This window comes from Trichomycterus rosablanca, chromosome 24 (genome assembly GCF_030014385.1).
Source record: "Trichomycterus rosablanca isolate fTriRos1 chromosome 24, fTriRos1.hap1, whole genome shotgun sequence".
Taxonomy (NCBI): Eukaryota; Metazoa; Chordata; class Actinopteri; order Siluriformes; family Trichomycteridae; genus Trichomycterus; species Trichomycterus rosablanca.
The window spans coordinates 17,349,566-17,370,067 of record NC_086011.1 but is presented as its reverse complement, the minus strand read 5'-3'; the positions used below and the strand labels follow the sequence as shown (position 1 = coordinate 17,370,067).

The window sequence follows — 20,502 nt, the reverse complement described above, 5'->3', positions numbered from 1 at the left end:
AATAAAAAGTGGGCTGTACTAAGAAGTCAATTAGTCAAAAGTGACTAATCAAACAAATATATACATAAATATTATCTAATTTGTACTCATATTTAATCATGCATTTAGAAAATCACTCTCACACACTCATTCACTCATCACACCTGTCCAACATCTAACACACATCCCGCAACATCAACCAGCCCAAAACCAAACACTCAACCACTATAACTAAAACACACCAACCCAACCCAACCCAACCCAACAACCATACGTCAACCCTACACCAACCCTACACCAACCCAACAGCCATACCAACCCACCCCAATCACACCAACCCAACCACCATACATAAAACACACCAACCCAACAGCCATACCAACCCACCCCAATCACACCAACCCAACCATCATACATAAAACACACCAAACCAACAACCATACCAACCCACCCCAATCACACCAACCCAACCATCATACATAAAACACACCAACCCAACAGCCATACCAACCCAACCCAATCACACCAACCCAACCATCATACATAAAACACACCAACCCAACAGCCATACCAACCCACCCCAATCACACCAACCCAACCATCATACATAAAACACACCAAACCAACAGACACACCAAACCAACAGCCATACCAACCCAACCACACCAACCCAACCATCATACATAAAACACACCAACCCAACAGCCATACCAACCCAACCCAATCACACCAACGCAACCATCATACATAAAACACACCAACCCAACAACCATACCAACCCAACCCAATCACACCAACCCAACCATCATACATAAAACACACCAACCCAACAGCCATACCAACCCAACCCAATCACACCAACCCAACCATCATACATAAAACACACCAACCCAACAACCATACCAACCCAACCCAATCACACCAACCCAACCATCATACATAAAACACACCAACCCAACAACTATACATAAAACACACCAACCCAACAACCATACCCAAAACACACCGACCCAACATCCATACCCAAAAGACACCAACCCAACAACAATACATCAACCACATCGACCCAACCACACCAACCCAACCCTCATACACAACACACCAACCCAACCACCATACATCAAACACACCAACCTAACAGCCATACATAACACACTAATCCAAGACCAACCCAACCACCCTACATAAAACCCCACAACCACACTCATGCACTGATCCACCCAACACACACAAAAAAACAACATTATTATAAACATAAAAATTGTAATACAAATATTTTCATTTTTATGGAAAACACAGTCGTTTTGGCATCTCCATCTTCTAAACAGCCATAATACAAAATACATCAAACTCCAGTCGTTAAAACTCAATATATTCTTCAAAGATAATTGGACGGTTTGTGATCTGACGGTAGGTGGCAGGCGTGCCAGTCTCGCTGTAGCAAACCTACAACCATCTTTATAGTGTTTCTTTTTTGGCTTCACGGCATTAAGGAAGCATCTAGATATGAAACAGGTTCAGCAGGTACACGTCAGTCTACAGCAACATTCGTCGGACTTTCTCGTAAGCTCCGAGGAAGATGAAGCCGCCCACGGTGATGAAGGTCATCCTGGGGATGCTACCGGCGAAGAGCCTGCGGAGGGGAGAAGAAAATTCACAGGTTGACCTACATGCAAAATTTTAACCTTAACCAGAATATCACTATTACAGGAATGACGTCAAGTTTTATTGGTGTTTTCTCAGTCGCAGGGTGTCCACTTGCACCCCTGCAAATTATTGATTGCAAAAAATAGGCACTCTATTAAAAATCATCCGGGAATCACGTCGTCTCTCTGCAGTGGCCTGAAAACAGCTGGATTTACTCAATGCAGGTCTGACAGCATGTTTTCTTGCAATTTGTTGCATGTAACGGCTGCATTTTATTGGCAGGTTGAGGCTGAACGAGGAGGAATGTGCAGCGTCGCCGTTGGAAAATGCAGCGGGCCATAGAAGTGCGCTCGCACCCCTGGGGGCTCTTTTCCAAGCAGCTGCTTTTGGTATTAGTGTCGACCCCGGGGGCCTTTCCACATGACGAATATCCAGATGACATTCACACACGTCCCTCAAGCATCCAACCACCCCCTTACCCACCCTCTCACCCACTTACGCTCTCTTATTCCCACTGTTCTGTCGCATCCCGATCACAGGCGTGGATTTGTTTAACGCTTCTGCTCGACCCGCGACACCTGTGGGGGATAAACGGGGTCGGAAAAACGAGGCACGAGGGCGGGTTCGCGGGTCCCGATTTAGAACAAAGGTCACGAGGGGTGTGTCGACTAATACATCAGTTTTGTCAACTGCAAAGCTGTACAAGGTGCCAAGCATGTCCGGATCGCTGGACTATTTGAACCAGTCGCAGAATTCAAAACGCTTCAGCTACGATCGTCTTTAGCGTTTGGGTGTGCTTGTGCTGGTCTACATGCAAGTTGATTGTTGATTTTTGAAGGGTTCTAATTATATCTGGGTTTTGTACAACATCACGATGCATGAAGATAAATAAAACATCTATAATATTAAGAAATAATAATAATAAGTGACTTTAAACATGTACATTTGAAATAAAAATGTGGTATTGATTGAATAAACAATTTGTAAACACCTTTATTTTTGCTTTATTTACTTTTCCTTGTGTTATTTTGACTTTTCTTCTACTAAAATGTCAAATTTACAACAAATAAAAGTGCAAAATCTCTTTGTACACCCAGACAGATCATCTGTACGGCAGGTAGAGCTTATAAAATAATCAATAAATGCGCATAGTAGAGAGGTGTACCTAATAAAGTGCTCTTAGCTTTACAGACACAACTGACCATGTCTAAGAGTCAGGAGATGCTGTACTGTAACTAATGGGATTCTGTTCACGTGTCCAAGGAAGCCTGGCTAGAGTTACAAATGTGTTAAGGAGCTAAGTATGTCTAATTTGCAACATATCCAACATAATCCCATATACAGGCCAGATCGGTCGACAGAGAAGCACCAGTATTCCAGTAACAATAATAAAACTGGTCTCTTACTTCTAGGTTCCGTTTTCTTGGCACCACACCAGCTGAGTCAACGTTAGAGGAAACGATTGTGCACTTTCACATTTCCTGCACCTGTTCCCTGACTCATGGGCGCGTCATTAAACCGGTCACGGGTGAGTGTATCTGATCGCCGCACAAATAAATGACTTTATAAATAGTCAGCGTTTCCTACGGAGGCCGGGAGCGGATCCGATCCGTGACTCAGAACGGCTGCGAGAAGAACTCTAGACTCTAGGGTACTGAAATACAGCGGATTTACTCAGTATTCAGACCCTTGAGTTGTCATGTGCGTTTGGATTTGATTTTGAATGGATAGAACTGCCAGTTCACCCTAACAAGCTACATTTAATCACCTTTAATGAAGTGAATCCCTTATTCACAAACATTTTCTGACCATTTGCTGTGGCACGGTGAAGTTTGTGTGTTTGTTCGATTCTTAATGCCATGTCAGCTGCTATCCGCTAGCACACCAGTGCTGGGATTCTGAACTCCCCGAGTTCGAAACTTCTACTGCTGCCGGTCGGCTGAGCGCCCCCTAGCGGGCATAATTGGCAATGCCAGCAGCAGACAAAATTGGCCATTAAGGTCTGCAGGAAGGAGGGGGGGTGAAAAGTGGGTGGGGTCTTTGACGCTGTGTAAGGACCCTGGTAAGCCGAACAGTACAGGGATTAATGTGTTGTCTGATCTATACTCTTGCTGGCATAACAGTCTCACCTCTCCCGCTGTGTTCATAATCATGATTTATTCACTTTTATTAACCAGCCGTTTCTGTTACCACGTTCCGTCCCAAACGAGAGGAGAGCCTGGAAACGTTAATTTCGAGATAAGTGCGGCGTACACCCCGGTGGGATCGTTTTGGTTCCTGCAGTCAGGGGCTCGACCCGGGGGCTGTCGGGGCGGGGCTAAACATATGGAAGCACTTTCTGGCTTCACTAGTCTGCAAATGGAGCCGCGACCATAATTGCGGCTTTAAAGCCGGCCAATTTGTAAAAGGAACTCGGCTGCAGGAGGGCGCGCGCCGTTGTGTGTCGTGTATGTTTTTCTTTTCCATTCGCTGCATTTCAGGGTGTTTAAAGTTGTTCTATAGCACGCGTCACTATCAGGGGAAAATGTTTAGAAGTCCTTCTACTGAGTTGTAGAAACGGTCCTTGGCTGAGAGGGATGCCGTGCCATTAGAGGTTTTCATAAATCTACTGGAAATGTTCCCGTCAACACACCGCCGAGCAGCCCAACAAATTATGAAATAAATACGAGAACATGAATGAATAAAACCTTGTGTTCGGACAGTCGACCTTAGTTAAAGGTTTAAGTGCCTATCTTGGCTCGTACTCACCCGTACACACCTCGACATTTCCACACGTCGTACAGAACCAGAGGGATGTTTCCGCTGGCTGTGGCTGTACCGGGCTGCAAAAAAAAGGAGAGAGAGATCGACCGGACCATGTGTGATCGATTTATTTCACATAAACACATAAATAATCTTCTCTCAGCACAAAAAGCTTCTTTTATTGGGACCATTGAGCAATTCTACTTGGGGTAAACAGACCTAGCACATTCGCTTTCTCGTATTAAGCACTGCTATCGGCCGGCTGGGCGACTACACAGACATAACTGTCTTGTCCAGAGGACCATAGGGATTCCTCATCACCGCTGCAATTATGACCACTGTTGGCTGGTGGATGGAGCATGCCCACGAGGAATACAAGGGATAACGGAGATCGGTGCGTGACTCTCCGTGCACGATACGGGTCTCCATAAAAGAAGAGTCTGAATTTTTACCTTCAGTCACTGTTGCCTGACAAGAAGATTTGTCTTGACATTCTGATAATCCCGAAAGTGTTTAATGGGATTGAAGTCGCTCCTCTTTGCGGTCTAAAGAAGTTCTAGTCTTCATGGACCTCACTTTGAGTGGACGTGAGTGCTTCAAACTGTTATTATCACTCTGTTATTGAGTGCTATAAACTGTTACAATGTGGGGTTGGAAATGACTAAGTTGGGAGGATCCAAGCAAATCGAACCCTATCTGCTTACCTTATTATTATTATTATGAATATACCACTACACATCATGCACATGCCACTCGCTCATGTTAACTCATATTAATAATCTGACTCTATTTTCCTACCTTGGCCAACATTATTCTGGTCTTGGCTACATCCAAGGGAGTCGTAACAAACGCCGCAACACCACCTGATGAAAAAAATGATACAACAAAAGCTCAGCAAGGAAATGAATCATACAACTGTGATATTTAGTGCTACAAAATACATGATGTGTGTAAGTCGATATGATCAGCTTTATAAGAAGGTTATAACATCTCAGTGCCCTAGGAAACTGGACTGACCTCCCTAAATTACTCCTGGGTGTGAGTGAGTGAGCGAGTAAATGAGTGAGTGAGCGAGTGAGTGAATGGTTGTATTGGCACTCTGCACCTTGCGTTTCCAGGTAGACTTCAGCCCCATCATTATTATATTTACTGTTTATGCATTTTCCTCTCAATTTAGTCATATCCAATCCGCCTATAAAGACGTATAAATAAACGCCTCTCTCTCATTTATATTCCAGCTCATGGCTTAAACGCTTCGACTATCTTGCTCATGCACACAATAATTTTTTATTAGACACAAACAGACTCCAGGTGGAGTGGCAAGCAGCCAACATCCCTCTCCTCAGAGTTCTTCCTCCTCAAATTAATGCGCTGGTGTTTTTTCCTCATTCCTTATGCCCGTTTTTCCTCGTCTGGGTGCTTCTTACAGTTCGACCTGTGAGAAATTCCCGTGGAATGAACCTGGGTCGGGTTCGTGCACTTCTGACCTGGCTCTGGCAGCCCTGTCTTTGTCTCCCTGACTTTCTCCCGTGTCTTTCGACATCCCGCTTTCTCTTTTTCGGAGGGAGATGAGGCTAATCCGACACACCTGCGAGCGCTCCGCACACCGCCGCCTGCCAAGAGTCCAGCCGTCCCCCTTGCCTCCTCCACCATACGGTCTGCGGAGAGAGAGAGAGAGAGAGAGAGAGAGAGAGAGAGAGAGAGAGAGAGAGAGAGAGAGAGAGAGAGAGAAGATGGAGGATTACTATAGCTGAAAAATGCGAAAAGCCCCTCAAAGCCCATGGGCTCGCTCGGACGATGGGAACCAGACTGAGGAGACGCGGATACGTCCAGAGTGCTGAGGTCATCCCGGTTTTCCCATGGAGACAGAAAGAGGGAAGAGAAACGAGCAAACGAAAAGAAATAGAAATAAACGGCGCTGAGAGACGAGGACGAACCACACAGGCCAGGTGGAAGCTTGTGTCTCGAGTATGGCCTGCTAACCAGGGTTCTTGCACAGCACTTGAAGACCCCACCTACTATTTCCAGCCTTTTTCCCAATTTTACCTAAGTCTGCTGCAGGTGCTGCCAATTGTGCCCACTATATGGCGCCCAGCTGACCGGTAGCAGAGCCGAGATTCAAACCGAGGTGTTCCGAATCTCAGTGCTGGCGTGCTACCTGGGTGCCTGGCTCTTACATTATTGCCCTGCTGATATACACTTAAGGTGGTACAGCAGTATACCGTGTTAGCCCAATACTGCTAAAATATCAAGCTCTTGTGTCCAAATTGCACGTGGTGCTATCAACCTGGCCAGACACCCCGACAGGCACAACTGGCACAACGGGTTTTGCTGCTGCTGAGCAATTGGCTCTCCGTATGCTGTACGGTTCTCCGTGAGACTCGCAAGTAAAAAGATGCAACAGGCGACCGTGAGCGTGTCGGAATGGACGTGACGGTCTCAGCTCTCCTCGGCCAGCACGGGTGCGGTACGGAGGCCAGAAGGGGAATTTTACGGTTCAGTTAATAATAACAAGTCATTCAGGTCCTGCCAGGACAAAGCACATCCACACCATCACATTCTCATTAGGATGTTTTTATTTTTTATCCTACATTGAGACACCTGTTGTCCAAAACATCCTGAATTTGATGTCATGTACATACAACAATACCTCAAAACATACAGGGAAGCTCCCAAATGCTTTATTGCAAATGCCAGACAAGAACTAGTGTTCAGATCTCTTGATTTTTTTAGCCTAGTCTTTACCTAGTTTACATTGTGAATTAATGACCATCGCTAAGGTTAGAGAAGTCTACAGTTCTTTATACGTTCTTCTAGGAGTCGTTGAGAATTCTTATAAGGCTTATAAAGCTTCTATGCTTCCTTTATTTGTTAATTATGGCTCTCCATGTGGTTCGGTGGAGTCCTAAAGCCTTAGAAACGAGCCTAGATGAAATGACGCTTGGCTGTGCTAAATTTGCCGAATTGGAATTGCAATTAAATTTAATGAGTAACCAGAAGTGGAATGACTTGTTCACAAATGTTTGTAGCTTTATTTCTTAATAAATAAATAAATAATAAAATAAAATGATGTTTCCCATGCATAATTCGTTTTATTAAATGATTTGAAAACAATTATTGTGACCAATTTGCACAAAACAGAAGTTATAAACACCATAACGTGCTTGTAGTTTCCTTTTCTTTAAGTCTTTGTGCATGAGAATGTACAGTGTATCACAAAAGTGAGTACACCCCTCACATTTCTGCAGATATTTAAGTATATCTTTTCATGGGACAACACTGACAAAATGACACTTTGACACAATGAAAAGTAGTCTGTGTGCAGCTTATATAACAGTGTAAATTTATTCTTCCCTCAAAATAACTCAATATACAGCCATTAATGTCTAAACCACCGGCAACAAAAGTGAGTACACCCCTAAGAGACTACACCCCTAAATGTCCAAATTGAGCACTGCGTGTCATTTTCCCTCCAAAATGTCATGTGATTTGTTAGTGTTGCTAGGTCTCAGGTGTGCATAGGGAGCAGGTGTGTTCAATTTAGTAGTACAGCTCTCACACTCTCTCATACTGGTCACTGAAAGTTCCAACATGGCACCTCATGGCAAAGAACTCTCTGAGGATCTTAAAAGACGAATTGTTGCGCTACATGAAGATTTCCAAGGCTACAAGAAGATTGCCAACACCCTGAAACTGAGCTGCAGCACAGTGGCCAAGATCATCCAGCGTTTTAGAGCAGGGTCCACTCAGAACAGACCTCGCCTTGGTCGTCCAAAGAAGCTGAGTGCACGTGCTCAGCGTCACATCCAACTGCTGTCTTTGAAAGATAGGCGCAGGAGTGCTGTCAGCATTGCTGCAGAGATTGAAAAGGTGGGGGGTCAGCCTGTCAGTGCTCAGACCATAAGCTGCACACTACATCAAATTGGTCTGCATGGCTGTCACCCCAGAAGGAAGCCTCTTCTGAAGTCTCTACACAAGAAAGCCCGCAAACAGTTTGCTGAAGACATGTCAACAAAGGACATGGATTACTGGAACCATGTCCTATGGTCTGATGAGACCAAGATTAATTTGTTTGGTTCAGATGGTCTCAAGCATGTGTGGCGGCAATCAGGTGAGGAGTACAAAGATAAGTGTGTCATGCCTACAGTCAAGCATGGTGATGGGAATGCCATGGTCTGGGGCTGCATGAGTGCAGCAGGTGTTGGGGAGTTACATTTAATTGAGGGACACATGAACTCCAATATGTACTGTGAAATACTGAAGCAGAGCATGATCCCCTCCCTCCGGAAACTGGGTCGCAGGGCAGTGTTCCAGCATGATAATGACCTTAAACACACCTCTAAGACCTCTGTCTGCTTTATTGAAGAGGCTGAGGGTAAAGGTGATGGACTGGCCAAGCATGTCTCCAGACCTAAACCCAATAGAACATCTTTGGGGCATCCTCAAGTGGAAGGTGGAGGAGCTAGAAGTCTCGAATATCCGCCAGCTCCGTGATGTCGTCATGGAGGAGTGGAAAAGCATTCCAGTGGCAACCTGTGAAGCTCTGGTAAACTCCATGCCCAGGAGAGTTAAGGCAGTTCTGGGAAATAATGGTGGCCACACAAAATATTGACACTTCAGGAACTTTCACTAAGGGGTGTACTCACTTTTGTTGCCGGTGGTTTAGACATTAATGGCTGTATATTGAGTTATTTTGAGGGAAGAATAAATTTACACTGTTATATAAGCTGCACACAGACTACTTTTCATTGTGTCAAAGTGTCATTTTGTCAGTGTTGTCCCATGAAAAGATATACTTAAATATCTGCAGAAATGTGAGGGGTGTACTTACTTTTGTGATACACTGTATATAATATCATAACAACTACTACAAGTTGGTGCTAATAATATTTTATGCAGCCACAATAATGTTTAAAATAATTTTTAGTGTGAACCAAACGACGTTGGAACTCTGAGATTGTGAAATTTCTCCAGTCAGGACCGAGACGAGAACAAAAGCCGTTCTGATTGAGGATGAACTTCTGTGTCATCTGCAATTTCAGGCCCCCTGTTAAAACCCCTAGAACTGGACGAGCTCTACACAGATGGCTGAGAAAGAATAAAAGAATACGAGAACGAGAGGAGGAGAAAATAAGGGAACGTCTTTGAAGACGTGTCGGAGCGAGTCGAATGAATAACAGGTTTTATTCGGGACGAGGGGGCGAAGTTTTACACTCCGCGTTCGCTCACAGCTGGGAACCGACACTGTTGTGCTCTAATTCTCACCCCTCGTTCTCAATATGTGTGTGTGTGTGTGTGTGTGTGTGTGTGTGTGCGTACAAGAACCTTGGGTGAAACAGCTGTGTTTGGTGATGACTGCTTTCTGGCAACAGCGGTCTTATACTGCGCTGTGAAAAAGTAATTGCCCCCCTTTCTGCCTGCATCTGTTGTTGCATACGTGTCACACCATCATTTATTTAAAGTAAAAAATATTTATAATTCATTTAAATTGCAAACTGCAAAAATGATCTCTTGGTTACTTAATCAGCCAGGGTGGCAAATTTAATTCATAAACGATTTGATTATCTGGGGTAAAGAAGTCAGTCCTGTAGAATACAAATCTCACAAAGGTAAGAATTCACATTCAAGTTTCTACATGAACACTATGCCACAAATAATAATATCCAAAATTAAGCTAAAAAGTATTGGCCTTGAAAGTTTTTAAAGGCCTTTTAAGGCTCCGGGACTCCACCGAACCACAGCGAAAGACAATATCTCAGTATGGAGGAATCTGTGGTTGGCCTGGCCAAATTTTCTCAAGGGTTTAGTGACGAGGGGGCTCAGGCGGCGCAGCGGTAAAACACGCTAGCACACCAGAGCCGACATCTCAAACTCATGAGTTCGAATCTCGGCTTTGCTACCGGCAGGTTGGGCGCCTACACAAACAGTGATTGGCTCGTTCGTAACGAGGGTCCTGGAGGGGATTCCTCAAAAATTAAAGCCAAAACAACCCCGCCTCGTGCAGGGGAAAAGAAGCGGTCGGCTACTGCACACGTGTCGGAGGGGGGTGTGTGTGTTAGTCGCGGCTCTCATCGGTCAGGAGAGGAAGTCAGCAGCAGTAGCATCAGAGGAAAATTGGGGGAAAACATCTAAAGAACTTTAGACATCTCTAGTGCCAACTTTGATAGGTGTTCACGACTTCACAATAAGAAGGAGGAACTACTACTAACCACGGAATATTTTACTGCTCACGGGGGTGATCCTCAAGCATTTTGGAATAACACTCAAGGACATATTAACCAATATGTGACTTTTTTTGGACACCACCAGCCTTGTGAAAAGCAAACTGAGCATTTTAGAGTAAAACTCATACCAACAGTCAAACATGGAGCAATGGAGGAGTGATGGAGTATGAAAATTCAGGTCCAGATATCAGACAGTGGCGGGATTAGTAGCGACACCCTTTAAACCTGTATAAGGATCACAGACCCAATCATTTCGTCACCGTTACCACCTTCTCTTTTTCCGTCTTCAGCCACTGGGTGCCGACGGAATTCACCCCAGAGACGTGATGTCATCCTCACCAGCGCTGACCTTATAAAGACTAACGGCTTTACAGAGACCCAGACCAGATGACAGAGGTGATGATGCAGGGATGCTGGACCACGGATCTGAAGACTTGTGAGCACTTATGACTGTGCTTAATCACGGCAGGGTCATCACCACCACCTCTGATTCACAGTGATCTCCACACAAAGTGGCGATAAAGGTGTCAGAATTCAAACAGGCCGTCGTGTTCATTTCTGTGCAACAGGGTGATAAATGGGATCAAGTGAGCAGATACAAAGACAGGGAAGACGTACCTTTAAATACTCCCACAGAGGAAACTGCACTAAAGAGAACGGGATCTGAAACACAAACACAAATCCTGTCAGTTACAGTTATTACAGTCATGATACTAAAATATCTGTAAATATAGTATTACTGTATATTAATAATCATCTTCTTTATTTATGAAGAAATAACGAAGGAAAGAAGAAAGAAAGAACCAAAGAAAGAAGGCAAGGCAAGGCAAGTTTATTTGTATAGCACCTTTCATACACAGTGGCAATTCAAAGTGCTTTACATAAGGAAAAATTTAATTAAAAGCATTAAAACATTCCTGAGATCTAGAACCTCAGAAAGACTTCTTGCAAACATTTAGTTACAATTAAGACAACATGAAATTCAAACAAGAGAGATAAATAATTAAGGACATGAAAAATTAAAAGAAAATACTGTAAAATATAACCTACAATTTAGGAAATATGAAATTAAAACAAGAGAGATAAAAAAAAAGGAAAGAACTAGAAAGAAAGAAAAGAAGGAAAGAAAGAAAGATAGAACCAAAGAAAGAAAGAACAAAAAAGAAGGAAAGAACCAAAGAAAGAAAGAACCAAAAAGAAGGAAAGAACCAAAGAAAGAAAAAAAGAAAGAACCAAATAAATAAAGAACGAAAGAACGAAAGAAATGAAGGAGAGAAGGAAGAAAAAGAAAGGAAAGGAAAAAGGAAAGAACCAAAGAAAGAAATAAAGAAAAAGGAAAGAAAGAAGGAAAGAAAAGGAAAGAAAGAAAGAAAAGAAGGAAGGATGAAAAGTAAAGAAAGTAAGAAAGAGAGAAATAAAAAAAAGGAAAGAAAGCACACATACGGCAGAAATAATGAAAATGACACAGCACTTAATTACATGATGTTTTTTCCTGTTACACAAATAATAAATTGTATTTTTTTATTGAGTGCTCGCTTCATCTTTAATTTTCTTTGTGTTGTTTTTTTCTGAGCCTCGGCTCTAAAACGGACCGAGACGAGGGAGGGAAACAAAATTCTCATTCATTGAAAGTCCTGCTGGACGTGCAGCATCTAGTCTGTCAGAAATGGAGACAGTTTCCCAGAATGCTTGTGGCGACACGTCCAACCATGAGTGCTGGACATTCATCTAACGTGTCAAACTGGTTTAGGAGAATCACACAGCTGCAGCATCGCGAGAGAGTGTGTGTGTGTGTGAGAGAGAGAATCTTATTTGCATGGAACGTAACACCAGAGAGCCAAGTATACACCAATCTGTCCAACACACCTACACACACACACACTCACACAGCTGCACTTAAGTACTTTGCAGCCCAATTTCAGTCATTTCTAATTTATATTTATATATGTTTAATTTATTTATTACCTCTTCTTTAAACCAGCCAGCGATGGATTCTCACAGAGAGCTGCACAGCGTACAGAGTCACTAAGTTTATCCTGTAACTTAAGTAAACTAAGGCTGAGCTTCTTTTATTGGGTCTGACGGGTAAAGAGGTTACAACACATCCTTCACTAGTACCCACAGGTTCAGAAATTACACCTCAGGTACAGAGGTCAGGCGTTCCTGAGCCACTGGAACCTGAGCCACAGGAACCAATCCTTCATAACTTGGACAAACTGGTCCAGGAATTACACCTTGTTTTCTGGGACTGACCGGTAAACACGTCACTACTTCTTGGACCTGAGCCACACAGAACACTACTGACAGGTACCGTGTCCTGTGCATGAATATTGCTGACATCTCAATAACACTCACACACACACAATGTAAATCTGATTACACCATGAAGGGCATGAAGGGAATAAATAAACATTAATTACACCCTGCAGTGATTAAAAAGTTTGAGAGAATTAAGAGGTGGAAATAATGATGAAGTGTGCAGCCTCGTGTGTGTGTGTGTGTGTATGATAAAGATCGAGAGCAAAAAGCCGGTTGACAGTGACGTCGTTACCGGGAGATCACCATGGCCCTCTGCCCGAGCGTGCGCATTAAAAAAAGCATACCAATAAGTAGATTAGTATTCCACGGCGTCCCGTCGGCACGGCGTCTGTACAAACAGACGTCAGAACGCATTTAAAGTCGAGCTGACTGCACCCACGCTTGGCATGCAATTAAAAAAGTGGTTTAATAGGTCAGCACGTACGGGGTGCATACTGATGAGCGTGATGGGAAACGCACCGGGAATTCAGATTGGTCGGCTCTGTTTAACATCCCGAATGTCAAGCGCGGCAGAATCAAAGCAATTTATGCAAATTACCAGTCATAACCAGTATAGTAGTCATGGCCTCTATCCCAGTCAGAACCAGTATAGTAGTCATGGCCTCTATCCCAGTCAGAACCAGTATAGTAGTCATGGCCTCTATCCCAGTCAGAACCAGTATAGTAGGAATGGCCTCTATCCCAGTCAGAACCAGTATAGTAGGCATGGCCTCTATCCCAGTCAGAACCAGTATAGTAGGAATGGCCTCTATCCCAGTCAGGACCAGTAAAGTCAGGCTTTAGTACCAGTCAGTCCCAGTATAGCAGGCATGGCTTCCATCCCTGTCTGTCCCAGTATAATAGGCATGGCCTCTATATCCCAGTCATTCCCAGTATAGTATGCATGGCCTCTATTCATGTCAGGCATTCCCAGTGAAGTGTGGCTTTAGTACTGGTCAGTCCCAGTATAGTAGACATGACTTATATCCCTGTCAAATCCAGTGCAGTGAGGATTTTGTACTGGTCAGTCCCAATGTGGTAGTCATGGCCTCTATCCCTTTCTGGACCAGTACAGTGTGGCTTTTGTACCAGTCAGTCCCAGTATAGTAGACATGGCCTCTATCCCAGTCAGGCCCAGTAAAGTGTGGATTTTATACCGGTCAGTCCCAATGTGGTAGTCATGGCTTCTATTCCAGTCAGGGCCAGTAAAGTCAGGCTTCAGTACCAGCCTCTATCCCAGTCATTCCCAGTATAGTAGTCATGGCCTCTATCCCATTCAAAACCAGTATAGTAGGCATGGCCTCTATCCCAGTCAGAACCAGTATATTAGGCATGGCCTCTATCCCTGTAAAACCCAGTAAAGTGTGGCTTTAGTACCAGTCAGTCCCAGTATAGTAGGCATGGCCTCTATCCCTGTAAAACCCAGTAAAGTGTGGCTTTAGTACCAGTCAGTCCCAGTATAGTAGGCATGGCCTCTATCCCAGTTAGTCCCAGTATAGTAGGCATGGCCTCTATTCTTGTCAGGCCCAGTAAAGTGTGGCTTTAGTACTGGTCCGTCCCAAAATGATAGTCATGGCTTCTATCCCAGTCAGGCCCAGTGAAGTGTGGCTTTAGTACTGGTCAGTACCAGTACAGCAGGCATGGTCACTAAACCCATCAGAAAAGAAAGCAATAAAGGAAGTTTTAGTGAGGGTCTGACCACTGTACCCGGCAGTCCCAGTGAAGGACATCCCAGTCCCAACATCGGATATGGAAGAAGCTCTGACCCAGAGACCAACCTCACCTCATCTTAAAACATCTACTGGGTGTAAAATAAAGGTGCAGGTTTAAAAAAAGAGACACCACAGAAAACAAATGTCCCAGTATCTGACACTAATCTCTCCGACACCCCCTTCTGACAGGACCACGTGTCTGACGCAGCTGTGAAAATGTGCGCATCCCCGAAGGCTCACACGATAATCATACAATCCGTCAGTCGCTGGAATGTGTGAGTTCAGGCTGCCAAGTCTCTGGTGAAAACACAGAATGGAGCTAATTAAGAGAGAGATAAATCAATCAAAGACAGACAGACAGAGAGAGAGAGACAGGTGGTGAGAATTAACACGCTAAGCGAACCTTCTCGACGGGCTGAGCGACCCGCGGATAAACCGGTTTGGACTCGGGAGTAATTCACGAGCTGCTCTGCAGGTGCAGGGGGTGTGTGTGTGTGTGTGTGTGTGTGTGTGTGTGTGTGTGTGTGTTTGTGCTTATGAGTGTTCACAAAGGTATGTGTTCTAGCCCAAAAAAAAGCATAACAATCACACTAAAGAAGATTTTAAGTATAATATTCTATAAACAATTGCTTATTGTTAAACCTTAAAGCAGCAGTGATGAGTGTAAACGTGGGTTTGATGATCAGGTGACGACGTACTTTTGGTCATTTAGTCCGTAAGTGGAAAATAAAAACACATCTGGAGCAACTGAGGACAACAAGGATATTTCTATGGTGTGAAGAAAGAACCTTCTGAGTCTGCGACAGCGCTTCAACTCCAGCGCACGATATTTTCCAGACAACAATGACAACAACGCTCGTGTTTCCAAAGGTCAATAAACAAAAGAACAAAACAAAACGACAGAGATAAAAAGAATAAAATAAAATAAAAATGAAAGGCTGTGAAGTGTTACAGGCCTCCTGACATCTATAAAGCCGGCGAGTTTCTACACTAAACACACGCACACAAATGTTTATCAAGTCCGAGCCAAGTCTGATAATGAGGAGTGAATGTTGCACAAAAAGAAGTTTTTACAGGTCTCACACACACACACACACACACACACACACACACTTTTGTTGAAGCAAGCTAAATAGGTGAAGGTAAAGAAGTGCCTGATGCTGCACTCCTATTACAAGTTTTGGGGGGTTTGGGGAGGCAAGGGGGGTGCACTGGATGAAATCAGGCAAAGGTTTCGAGGAACAATTTTATCCCTGAGTGATTCACTTTCCAGAAACATCCACCACCGTAACATTAAAACCACCTCCTTGTTTCTACACTCACTGTCCATTTTATCAGCTCCACTTACCATATAGAAGCACTTTGTAGGTCTACAATTACTTACTGTAGTCCATCTGTTTCTCTACATACTTTGTTAGCCCCCTTTCATGCTGTCCTTCAACTGTCAGGACCCCCACAGGACCACCACAGAGCAGGTATTATTTAGGTGGTGGATCATTCTCAGCACTGCAGTGACAGTGTGTGTTAGTGTGTGTTGTGCTGGTATGTGTGGATCAGACACAGCAGATACTGTGTCCACTCACTGTCCACTCTATAAGACACTCCTACCTAGTTGGTCCACCATGTAGATGTAAAGTCAGAGACGATCGCTCATCTATTGCTGCTGTTTGAGTCGCTCATCTTCTAGACATTCATCAGTGGTCACAGGACTCTGCCCACGGGGCGCTGTTGGCTGGATGTTTTTGGTTGGTGGACTATTCTCAGTCCAGCAGTGACAGTGAGGTGTTTAAAAACTCCAGCAGCACTGCTGTGTCTGATCCACTCATACCAGCACAACACACACTAACACACCACCACCACGTCAGTGTCACTGCAGTGCTGAGAATCATCCACCACCTAAATAATACCTGCTCTGTGGGGGTCCTGACCATTAAAAAACAGCATGGAAGGAGGCTAACAAAGCATGTAGAGAAACAGATGGACTACAGTCAGTAATTGTAGAACTACAAAGTGCTTCTATATGGTAAGTGGAGCTGATAAAATGGACAGTGAGTGTAGAAACAAGTTGGTGGATTTAATGTAATAAATAAACTTATTAGAGCAGAACCAATCAGCTTCCAGCAACCAGTCAAGTATGGTTAACAGTTTGCAGGGTTCGGGGCTCTTTCAGAGTGAGGCCATATTAAAAACAAAACGCTAGTGCTGGTAGAGAGAGAATACGGGGCCGAAACAGGGAGCGAGAGATAAATCAGAGGAGTGAAGTGTGGGGCGGAAAGTTGTAGCCTGTAATTAGAGGTTAACCTCATTCTGCTTTTATACAGCCGTCACTCTTTCACGAGACGAGACACTCCTCCAAACAAATTATTCACTTCCTACAGAGCTCATTGTATACGCTGGTTTCTCAAAGCAAGGACGTTATAACGATATACACAGACCCCCACCACCACCATCCAATATTCAGACTGAGTCCAAATGTCCCCCCAATATATTGTTGTAAAAATTATAAACGAGCACATATTCCACTCACTAGTTTTGTGTAATGTTAGGATCCATCAGTGTTCCCATCATCTCGTCAGTTGTTGATGTGGCAGGAATGAATGGACACCCCAATGTTCAGTTATACCTGATCTGAAAGTTTTTACACTGGATGCCTTTCCGGATGCAACCCTCCTTAATTTAACAGTTTTGGGACTGGCATTGAGAGCGCACCAAAAAGTGTACCCACTAACGGCTGGGCTGTGGTAGTATAATAGTGGTGGGAAGTCCTATCTACCAGACCAGTTCTGACCCTCCTATAGATGTTCTGCTGTTAACAGCTGGTGACTGTAAAGACCCATAGTTATGATGTACATTATTTTAAGTACTTAATCACCCCTCGTGACAGGCCAGTAGGTACCCAGTCTCCTTTAGAGTCTCTTGCATCTACCTGTGAAAAAAGAGTTAGCAGACCAATGAAAATGTTCAGTCCACCCTTCGGCATGAGAGGATGAGTTGGGAGGAAACTAATACCAGAGAAAAACCATTAAACTACTGACCAGGACTGAACCCAATTTCCAAGGAACATAGTTTTGCTAAGTGAGTAAACTGAGTAAACTGAAACCCAACGTTTGGTCCCCTCAGCCAGGCATTTACCCTCAATGTAAGTTGCTTAAATCAATGCTTGGAGTGTTTGAGCCCATTATTTGGGGTCTAGGTGTAAATATATGTTTACATGTTTGCATTTACAGCATTAAGCTAACACTTATAATTTAAAGCCATATGTAATTGTGTCTGAATACAATGCAAGCAACTGTGGATTAACTGTGGCAAGTTGGTGAAGGTGGGGGCTTGAACAAACAACCTTCTGCTCAGTAGTCCAGCACCTTAACCACCGAGCTACCACTGATTCTACGTCTCGGCTTTCCTCTCCAGCTCCAAGGCTGCTGCTCTTACTAGAAACACATTTTTGAGAACGTTTTCTGCCAAACATGCAGCAAATTGCGGGAAGCCAACAACAACGCCGCCCCTCATTACAAACCACAAGGTCTCGGGGTCCTGAACAAACCTCCATTCCATCACAGTCCGAGAAAAAACGACTGGAAAACATGACTTGGCATGAACCGAGCCTACCGTCTACTACAGCAGACACGCCTGACCTCGACTGCGGCCGGCAGAGGAAGTTCAGCACGGCTTTGTGGTCTCGAACGCCGAGTGTGTACTCGAGCTGTGACATAATCGGCACGTGAGGACGCCGAGGCTTGGAAGTGAGGCTCGAGCCGAGCGCTCCGTCCGAGAGCCAAGACAAACAGCAGGAAAAAGAAAAAAGGAAACAAAACAACAATCAACAGAGAGCCTTCGAGCTGCTGCGAATGTGAAACGGATCGCTGTGTGGAGAGCGCGATGACGAGACCCGGGAATGAATTATGGCTCTGTCCTCGCGACCCAGACGCGACTCACACTTACAGTCTAGACAACTGATCCAAGGCCAGTAGAGATTGTTTACTGGCCAAGCATATAATCAGGATATCGATGCTTATTCTAGATAAGCATGATAAATAAAAGTTGGAATATATTTGAACTTTTGATATGGCCAGTTGACTTGTAATGAGGTAGATGCTAATGTTGCCTGAAATCTGGCCTCAAAAGTCAAACCTCTGGCTATTGCTGCAGTCTGGTCAATTGGTCCCTTATGGCTAGAAATCAAGTTTTATGCTTGACATTATAGACCAATGCTTGACTGTTTTCTTGCAAGGAAGTCGGAAAAGCCAAGAGCCAGCTGTAGTAGGATAATTCCAATATTTGGTTGGATGCGAGAGCTCATCCTGTCTGCAAATGGACGCCAGTGCAGATGAAAGTCTCTGAAGTCTCTTTACTTTGGGAATCTTGTGACAACCCAAGGGTACAACAAGTAACAAGCCAATTCCAGGTCCTTAACACCTTAATAATTCCAGACTCAAGGGGTTTGAACCCCAAGTTGGGCTCACAAATACAAAAGGTGCATGGAGCTCCAGTCCCAAGCCTGGATAAGTACGGGGGTTGAATCAGGAAGGGTCAAATATGACGAATAATCTGATATGGGGGTCCCCAATGGGAGCAGCCGAAAGGAATCATTTATTAAAAGCTGACTTGACCGGTCTTGTAACTGTAGCTGCAGTTTGATTGGTCGATGTAATAAAAAAAAGTGTAGCAGAAGCTGGATATTTATCCTACACAGTCAGCATAACGTGTGTGTGTGTGTGTGTGTGTGTGCGTGTATAGTGTAAACTGACCATGTGAGTGTATTGGTGTGTGTGTGTGAGTAACACTGGGGTGACGGGAAGTTCGGTGAGTTGATGCTATACAGTGCACACGCCGGCAGTCCTGCCAAAGCCAGTCCCTCTGAGAGAGCCCAGAGTACACACAACATACACACACACACTCCTGGAACTCTAACGTTCACACATACAAACATCTTGACTGGTTTATACACTGGCAAAAACACTGTACAAGGCAAAAAACACTTCATTGTTTTTGTGTTTTGTTGCAGGAGGAATAGTGGTCTACAATCGATTTGAAGTTCATGTACAGTGCACATTAGTACCAGAAATGAACCATCCCAAAGCTTCAGCATACTACACACAGTAAAGACGTGTGCCAGCTGTGTTTGCCGTTGACGCTTTCCTGTTTGAGCAGGTTCACATCAAAAAGGTTTGCCAAGTTTAGTGTTAAGAACTTCACCTCAACCTTATCTTACACCCTGGATTGCAGTCAGGCTTTCCAATGTTTTCACTGACCAACAAGTGACCGACAAAGGCATTTCCCCAAAACTTAAAAAAAGAATCTGGTTTGTATATCCAGTATTCTTTACATATTAATTCAAACACACACACTCCAATATCCCTTAGATCCACAAACTCCCTGGGCGCTGCCATCAAAGGTAAAGTTATAGGGTCCCTCCGTAGACCCGGTGCAGATTTAGAGGAACTCTGATGTCAGGATGCATTAATGGATGGAGTCTGCTAAGAGAATCACACTCATCCGTTATCGGAGCGACGGGTGAAGAAAACAGATAAGTCAAAATGCGTGACGGCCAGGGACGGCTGCGGGATTCATTAACTCGTTCATCTTTCGTGGTCACACCCTAAAATGGAGAGCTGATCTGTACGGACGAGGACCTGCATTCAACAACTTCATGATAAGGGAATAAAAGAAGCCCCAGATTGAAAAGCAAAGCGTCTATATTTTGTTTCACGGTTCCATTTCTGTCACACGTTGAGCTACTCAGCCGTAGATCGTAAATCTTTTACTCATACACCACGGAGCAAAAAGAAACAAACATTCGGATATGCCACACTGCTAGCCAGCCAACCAGAGCAAAAGAGTAAACACAGAACAGGACAGATCAGCACAGACATTAATGTAAAATGCATGGGCACCACACT

At 44.1% G+C, this 20,502-nt stretch overlaps 1 protein-coding gene across 3 annotated transcripts in view; it reads right to left on the bottom strand.

Moving 5' to 3' along the window:
- Positions 1-346: 346 nt before the first annotated feature.
- slc25a26 (solute carrier family 25 member 26) overlaps positions 347-20,502 on the bottom strand; it is a 34,779-nt gene continuing 14,623 nt past the window's right edge. For 2 of the 3 annotated variants that reach the window (XM_062986591.1, XM_062986590.1), the window contains 5 exons: positions 11,211-11,255; positions 5,957-6,026; positions 5,167-5,231; positions 4,375-4,448; positions 347-1,612 (listed from right to left, as the gene is read on the bottom strand). In XM_062986591.1, coding sequence (XP_062842661.1) covers positions 1,516-1,612; positions 4,375-4,448; positions 5,167-5,231; positions 5,957-6,026; positions 11,211-11,255 — 351 coding nt within the window. In that variant the 3' untranslated portion in view covers positions 347-1,515. The remainder of the gene's footprint in view (positions 1,613-4,374; positions 4,449-5,166; positions 5,232-5,956; positions 6,027-11,210; positions 11,256-20,502) is intronic. The other variant, XM_062986592.1, reaches the window with a different exon arrangement.